This window comes from Cynoglossus semilaevis, chromosome 14 (genome assembly GCF_000523025.1).
Source record: "Cynoglossus semilaevis isolate Cse_v1.0 chromosome 14, Cse_v1.0, whole genome shotgun sequence".
Lineage (NCBI taxonomy): Eukaryota > Metazoa > Chordata > Actinopteri > Pleuronectiformes > Cynoglossidae > Cynoglossus > Cynoglossus semilaevis.
In genome coordinates, this window is record NC_024320.1 from 16,336,111 (window position 1) to 16,343,946 (window position 7,836).

General features: G+C 42.3%; 1 protein-coding gene and 1 long non-coding RNA gene across 6 annotated transcripts in view; one reads left to right on the forward strand and one right to left on the reverse strand.

The window, feature by feature from the left end:
• LOC103389842 (zinc finger protein GLI2-like) overlaps positions 1 to 7,836 on the reverse strand; it is a 33,900-nt gene that overhangs the window by 20,358 nt on the left and 5,706 nt on the right. The window contains exon 2 of the mRNA XM_017038408.2: positions 6,516 to 6,625. Within this exon, the coding sequence (XP_016893897.1) occupies positions 6,516 to 6,615 (100 nt within the window). The 5' untranslated portion in view covers positions 6,616 to 6,625. The remainder of the gene's footprint in view (positions 1 to 6,515; positions 6,626 to 7,836) is intronic.
• LOC107989481 (uncharacterized) overlaps positions 1 to 7,836 on the forward strand; it is a 29,790-nt gene that overhangs the window by 11,639 nt on the left and 10,315 nt on the right. For 3 of the 5 annotated variants that reach the window (XR_003051763.1, XR_003051760.1, XR_003051762.1), the window contains exons 7-8: positions 697 to 2,783; positions 6,829 to 6,931. This is a non-coding gene — a long non-coding RNA (uncharacterized LOC107989481). The remainder of the gene's footprint in view (positions 1 to 696; positions 2,784 to 6,828; positions 6,932 to 7,836) is intronic. The other 2 variants (XR_003051761.1, XR_001761030.2) reach the window with 2 other exon arrangements.

Consider the following 7,836-nt stretch of genomic DNA (forward strand, 5'->3'; position numbering starts at 1 on the left):
CCTTCTATTAGTCTTAGCTTCATCACATTTGTTTCAGCACCAGGGTCCAGAGCACACACACTTTTTCAAAGTCACGACTGATGCTGGACTTCTGCTGCAGCCCCGTAAATCTGCTGCACAGCCTTATCTCAGAGTTTGGTGTGAGACCAAAAACAAAAACAAGGCCAGTGTTAGCGCGCCGGACAAAGTATGTGCATATTTTAAAAGTTCTGCCGTGACTTATTTCAGCTTATTAGAAGAACAAAGTTGGTCAGGATAAAGGAAGAACTGGAGTCTATAATTACCATCGGAAAATCACTCACCCTGGCACAATAGTCCAGTGCTGCCTCCAGTGGTCAGTTTGAGGCTCTAACTCTAACTGCCTCTAACTATTTTCAGCTAACTTTGAAGATAATCTCCGTACTTTTTGGGCTCAGGTTTTGCTTTCTGTTTAGCAAAAATAATACTTTTACCTTGTTGTTAATTTTGAAATTAATTGAAATAATTGTTTTCAGTTTTACGTTGGTAATAATTTTGAATTCTTTTAAATGGATTTTGGTTTGATCTTGTTGGTAGGTACAGTATGGGTCCATACGTTTTTAGTGAGTTTGAGGCTAATTTAGTTACTTTGTAGCTTTGCTTCAGCTTTCAGTTTTCTATATTCAACTAAACATTTTGACTGGTTTCAGCTGAACATTTGTTTTCACTTTTTCCCAGTGAATGATACCTACAAATCTGGCTTTATTTCTACTGACAACTCAAGGCCCTGAGAGGTGAGAGCATTCGACTCCTGAGCTGATCATCTGTCCTGGAGCTCCTACTGAACCTCTCACAGAGACGGAGACTCTTTGTCCCACATTAAAAGTCAACTTGCAGGATAAGTTGACTGAATACACGTAAAGTTGTCATTTTCAGATTTCCAGCGTCAGTGTGTGGCCTCGGAGTTTTCGCTCACACCATGTGTTAATGACCTCATTTATCAGAGGATTAAAAGGTGAACATTCGGCAGCAGCAGCAGTTTTAGCGGCAGCAGCAGCAGCAGCAGCAGAGCTGGTTGAGGCTCCTCCGCTGCTCATGTTGTCAGCAGCACATTGTTAACACTCTGTTTGTGTAATTTAGCTACTTAAAAAAAAACACACAGCGCAAAGGCTTCAGAGACTGATTGCTCCGTCTGGTAATCAGCCAAAGCTGCGACACTCGCCTGATTTATCGCCCCCTGCCTTAATAGCGCTGCTTAACACACAGGTTTGTCCAGATTAAGTAATTACCTTAAAGCTAAAGTTTATTATGTGAGGCGACGCCGCCGCGGTGATAAAGCTGCGCTGTCGCGGTGAGGTAAAGAAAAGGCCTCGCAGCCGCTGAATGAGAGCGATAATTAAAATACAATGAATTAAATAGTGGCTGCTGGAAGCTGTCAGTGCCCTCCGCTGCTAACATCCATATTACCCCGCTGGCACCCCCTGCAGGGGGGCGCCTGGGATTAAACCCAGACCAGGAATCATCAGCAGATGAGCAGCAAAATAAGGAAATGAAGCAAAGACCTAATTCTTCTCCCAAAGTGAGGAGAGAGGGTGAAGACCTGAGCTAAGAATAACACCTGAGAACACATTAGCTCTGAAAGCTGTTGGTACTGATGTCCTAATGAGGCAGAGGAGGAGGCCTGCATCTCCTCTGGTTCCTCTTCCTCTGCAGATATACAGATGTTGACCGCAGGGGAATCTTCTGAGCGATGCACCTCCTGCTGATAAATGCTTCGCAGGTGGGAGATGAGGACTTTTTTCCTGCTTCAGAGGGGGCCCAGACCTCCGGATGGATCCAACAAGATCGATGGATGGAGAAAACTGAGGTTGGTAAAATGCTTCTCTTTTTCTTATACAGTGGTACGTACAAAAAAAAAAAATCATCTTTAAACTCACAGAGTAACAGCAGATGTTGACTCTCTGCTGCCTCCGTCAGGAAGTTCAGGTTTGTTATTTTGTGATTTTGCTGTTTAAAATCTGCAGCTGACCACAGGGGGCAGCAGAGAACCAGCAGCCCGGGCCCATCAGCAGACACAGACTGTCAGTGAAATCTGACACCGTGACTCGAGTGACGCTTTTGTACGAACAAATGCTCGAAACTCGCCCTCCAAAGCCTTGAGACTTGACATGAACTCGAAGTTTGGGACTTGTGAACCATTTTTATCCACAGCGTAAAGCACTCAGGCTGCTACTGCAGTATTACTGCTACCAAGTCTTGCTCTAATATTTCTACATTCTATCACACAGCGTTTTCTAGACCAGGTTTTCAACGAGAGAACGTTCAGTTCAATCATTTGAAACTGGAGACTGACTTGAAATGACCGCCTCAAAGACTTGGGACTCGTCTTGGATTTGGAAAGAAAATGACTTGTGAACTTGTGAACGTCTCTGTTTGTTACTACCGTCAGTATCTTGAATGATACTGTAGCAGGAAGTATTAACAACAACCAGAGACATCAGAAAACTTGAGAAGATTATGCTCAGATCGATTTATATGGACTTGTAGTCAGAGAGTTTGAAAACTCCAAGAATCAGTCAGACAGTGACAAAAAAAATTAAAGCGATTTAAATGTTTCTGGTTGACTAATTCTACGTCTCTCACAGTGAAAACATTGTCTTTTTGAAGTCAAGCTGATCGTGTTTACAAAGAAAACTCAATCAGAGGAGAATTAAAGTCCCAGCCTCAGTTCTGATGAAGGTTCTTGTCATAGCAGGAGGTTCCTGATGAAGAAACAGGAGCTCAGCTCCTCCTACGTTCAGACCAGGCTGGAGCTTCAGACTGAGGTAATCTGATTAGGTCAGAACACTTTCCCCTTTTATTTCCTTTAACTGTTTTTACCTCATCATTCTGCCTGTTTTGTTCACTTTTAAAAAGTTTGTTCAACAACAGCAGTTTAGTTGATCAAACTTGTCAGTTGAATTCTCTTTATCTTTTTGTCTGTTTTTTTTTACTTCTTAATATCTTTACCAAAAACATTTCAGTGTTAGAACTTATATAACTGAATGAACTGATGATTTTAATTATATTTTTTATAGACACAAATGAATGAATCTTAAAATTCCCCAGTTAATCTGAACCAATATCCAGCAGAGAACTGAACGAGGAACAGGAACCTGATCAGTTCTACCTCAGTCTGTCAGGAACCGATTTGACCTGTGTAAGGAACTCAGTTCAGTTCCAGGATCAGTGCCTGGTGAAGATAAATGAAGAGGGTTCCCAGGACTGTAAACAGTTATTTGTTAGCGGGAGATCAAAGATAAGGACCGATTTAGTTATCGGCCTCTGGGCAGTGAGTAATTGATGTTAGTTCTGCGTTCAGACCTGGGAGAACTCAGGAGGTCAGAACTGATGGCAAAGAAAAATGGGGCCAAAAATAAGGGTTGCTGCTCCTGTTCTGTGAGAACCATCAACAATCTTTTTATAGGAATGACTTTTTTTATCTGCTGTAATGTGTCCCAAAGATAGCATAAAAAAAGCCGAGGGTTAGCGACCGTGTGTCAGAAGCCTGTGGTTGGCTAACGGTTTACCCAGAAAAGGCTTGAAGACATTTTTCATCAATGAAACTGGCAGTGAAACAGACTCACTGCCAAACTGATCGGTACCAGAACTCTTTCCTGCCCACTTCTGTAGAACTGTTTAACGTGACATCCGATGGACTTTCTTGGACAGTACTCTCTGTACTCCATATACTGTGTATCCATTTTGAGATCAATAAACTACACCTACTTATCTAAGGAAAAATAACGTGGTTCTTTTAAAACAGTTCCTGGTTCTTTGGACTACAAACAAAATGGAAAAACTAATTTTCAAGAACATTTTCAATTTTCTGGACAGTGTGTTTTCTTGGTGGAGCAGAGACACCTCTGTCTTTTAAGTTCCCCTTTTGCTTGAACCCCCACCCACAATGCCCTGGGGCAACCGGCAAGGCGGCGCTAAGTACCGATGGTTCCTAGTGTCCCTTCGGAGCAGCCAGACTCACTCAGCAGAAAGAGCTGTGGGAGGAGGCGGAGAGGCGTGCTGAGCAGCCCACATCAATCTCTGCACAGCAACACGACAAAGTGACTCTTAGTAAGATGTATGACAACAGGAACCGGAACCGATTCATCACGGCATTAACAGGAACAGGAACAGCAGCGGCAAGAGTTCCTGTGGCCTAGTTTACAGACACTGACGGAGAGCAGAGAGAAGAACAAAAAACACGTTCACGCTTCCAAAATATCCACCGTAACATAGCAAAAACCTAAAGGTTAGCGCAGATACAGCTAAAGGTTAGCTGATGAAATAACAGCTTAAAGTTTGGTAAAGGCTTGTGAAAAACAACCAGGTGTTGAGTAAATATAAACTGCTCAAAGATGCTAAAAAAATGAAATAAAAGATATTATACTCAAATATTTGAATTACGAATTACGAATAATTCAGAAATAATTAATCGACATGCAGTACTGTGAAAAAGTAGGGCTAAAATGGTCCAAGTTGATTGGAAGACCAAAATGCTAGCATGGAAAGGCTACGAGTGCGCTGTGAAAAAATAGTTAGAAGTCAAATATTAGGCCAGAAAAATCTAAAAGAAGAAAAAGAGTCTGCAAAAAGTGAACAAATGTTACTAAGCAACACAGCAGTAGTTTGACAGAGAAATTCCCTCTGGAATAATCATCCAGACCATGTCCAGGTCCTGATCCTCATCCTCATCATCATCCTCATCCTCATCCTGATCCTGATCCTGATCCTGATCCTGATCCTCATCCTCATACTCATCCTCATCCTCATCCTGATCCTGATCCTCATCCTCATCCTGATCCTGATCCTGATCCTGATCCTGATCCTCATCCTGATCCTAATCCTCATCCTCATCCTCATCCTCACCCTCATCCTCATCCTCACCCTCATCCTCATCCTCACCCTCATCCTGATCCTGCATCCACTCAAAAAACCCTGAACGCGTGCATCGGCAGTGACTGTGGTTAAATTTACGTTTGATGTTTGAGTGTTTTTCCTGCCACTCCTCGTCACCTCTGAGCTGTTAAAATTCCCACTCCTCTTTTTATTTCCCGTCTTGACGTTATTTATTCCCGACCATTTCCTGTGGATAGGAGCAAGCGGAAAGCCTGGGATTTTAATATGTTATTTACACACAAAAACAAGCTGTTTACCAAGCAGACGCAGGAGAAAATGAATGGCCCCCCCGCCCCGGGGCCCTCAGGCCCCCCTACTCCGGTCTGTTCTATCAGACTTTAACAATCTGGACCACTAATAGAACCATTTATCATGGAGCAGGGTGGGGGGAGGGAGCGGATCAGGTCCTGGTCCCTGAGCTCTATGGAAATGACACAGCGTCACTGTGTTGTTAAAATAAAAAACCTCCTCTGCTGCTGCAGCGCTGCCTCCATCAGACCTGGACCCGGACCCTCCAGAACTGTTCTCTCACTGAGGTTGTGTTTGTTGGTTTTTATTTGCAGAGAGAACCTGGCTGTGGTTCTGGTTCTGGCTCTGCCTCAGACCTTCAGTCCAGTCCAGTCCAGACCTGGTTAATACGTTCTAACGAGACTAAGTATGAACAATGACAGCTCACATCTGTTCAGGTCCAGATTTACCGCAGCCTCCAAGACCTTTTTATGCTTTTTCACGTCCCTCACGAAAACCGGATGCTGAGGATGAAAAACTAACTGTTATTGATGAAAGTGTCCAGGCGGCGGAACACGACTGCTTTCTTTTTTTTGAGCAAATGTAGATGTAAAAGTTCAGCGACATTTCCTGACGTCTGCTCATAAACCCTGGATTTCCAGTCCAATCAGCCCTGGTTGATGAAGCACCGACACACCGACGGGACGTTCTCTGACAAATGCAGACACAAAAGTTCCTGCATTTGTCTTGACGTTGGACTCTGATTATCCTGAGATGAGATAGATTTAGATTCACCACCTCATCAGGTTCTCATTTCTCTCTGTTTAAACAGTCAGTTTGAAGTAAAAGTACAGGAAACTGTGGGGAAAAAGCTTCAATTCTAGCTCTTTAAAACTATGAACATTAGTAATAGTCTAATAATCCAAACATATACAAATGGTGACCAACCGTGAGTAAGTTCAACAAACATGTTTCAAAGTCTCTCATATTATTGGCCAAAGCCAAAAATGAACCATATTTTGGTCCAAATGTCCTAAAACAATCAATAGATGTTACTAATGTTACTAATCCTTAAAATATATTTTTAAAAAATCTTCCAAACCGACCTGTTGTTGGTCTGGTATTCACTCATAAACAGCAGAAATAAATAAATAACTTTAATTGATCCCAAAGCTAAATAATAATGAATGGTTAAGAACGTGTTTACACACACACACACACACACGTTCTGGTTTTTCCATCTTCAGTGGTCCTCCGTGAGGTCACCTCCTGATCAGACCTACGGCGACACCAGCTCTGACATGTATATTTCATGGGTCCCATCGGTACCGACCGGGGAGACCTGACAGACCTGGTCTGGGTGTAAGACCAGAATACCAACACGGAGAGCCTACCTCTGGTCTCTGAAGGCCACGGTTTCTTCAGCAGGTCTCCAAAACCATTGCCATCCATTTTGTCCTTTTTCTCTGAAACTCTGGAAGCTGATATCTCCATGAAGATGTCCCTGGAGGACGAAGACACAGAGGACAAGTGAATTAGGCTTCGATCAGATCTACAGACCAGGATCTGTTGTGGTTACACACAGAGTTAGGTTTTGGTTTGTAAAAAAAAAAAAAAAAGAAGGTTAAAATTAGAATTGTATTGAGGTGAAAATGTCTTTTTTAAAAACGTCGTCATCGCCGTCATTTTTTTTTTCCTTCTTTCCAGGAAACTGCTGATCAGACGAATTGGAATCAATCTGCAGCGACAGAGTAACTCACCAGGGAAAAAAGAGAACCCAAAAAGAACCAAGTGTTAAACACGACCAAAGGTAACACACACACACACACACACACACACACACACACACATAAAACAGAAAGAAGATCAGATTTCCTATTTTTGTCTGTGGTGCAATGTAGAGGTAAGGCCACAAAAAACATTTTTATCACAAAAATATAATATAAAATATAATATATTTTTTTAAAAATCAACGCTATAGATTTCACATTTTAATTCCCAAAACTGGACATATTTTACAGTTACAGTTCATGTTCAAGTTACAAGTTAATCTAAAAATATTAAGCTTCAAATTAGCTTTACATTAATTACTGTTTTGCAGAAAATGTTTTAAATGTTTTCCCAAAATCTCAAAAGCAGCCAATGACCGTGGGTGAACGTCCGCCCGATAACAGCTCAACCTCCCAGAAATGATATATTATTAACAATATTTGTGTTAAAATAAATACATTTTAGCCCAATATTAGCATGAAGAGCATAAAGGTGTCTCAGCGCAGTACAGTAAATCTGCTCTGTGTAAATGAACTGCAGCAGCACTCAGCTGTCAGCGGGGGCAGCAGTGTGCTCGTCACACCGCATTAGTCCTGCAGTTGTGAATAATTATGAAGAGAAAAACAAACGATGTTGTCTGCGCTCCAAAGGTCAGTGCTCTCAGCAGAGTCAAACCTCACAGACAACAGTCAAGTCCTGCTTTTCCAGGGGCCACACTCCTGAATTTATGGTCCCTGGGCCCCGACGCCTCCTCCTCTGTGAGTAATGGCTGTGGCAGAAGAAGCAGTGACTCTAAAATAAGATACAGCTCCAACAGATCCCGCGCCAGTGCTTTATTATAGCAGAAAACACCAGTGGAGGCTAACAGTGACATTTGAATTTATACTGAGGTCCGTGAAGTTCAGAGGAGCAGCAGGAGAAAAATCTAAATAAAATAAAGCGGTG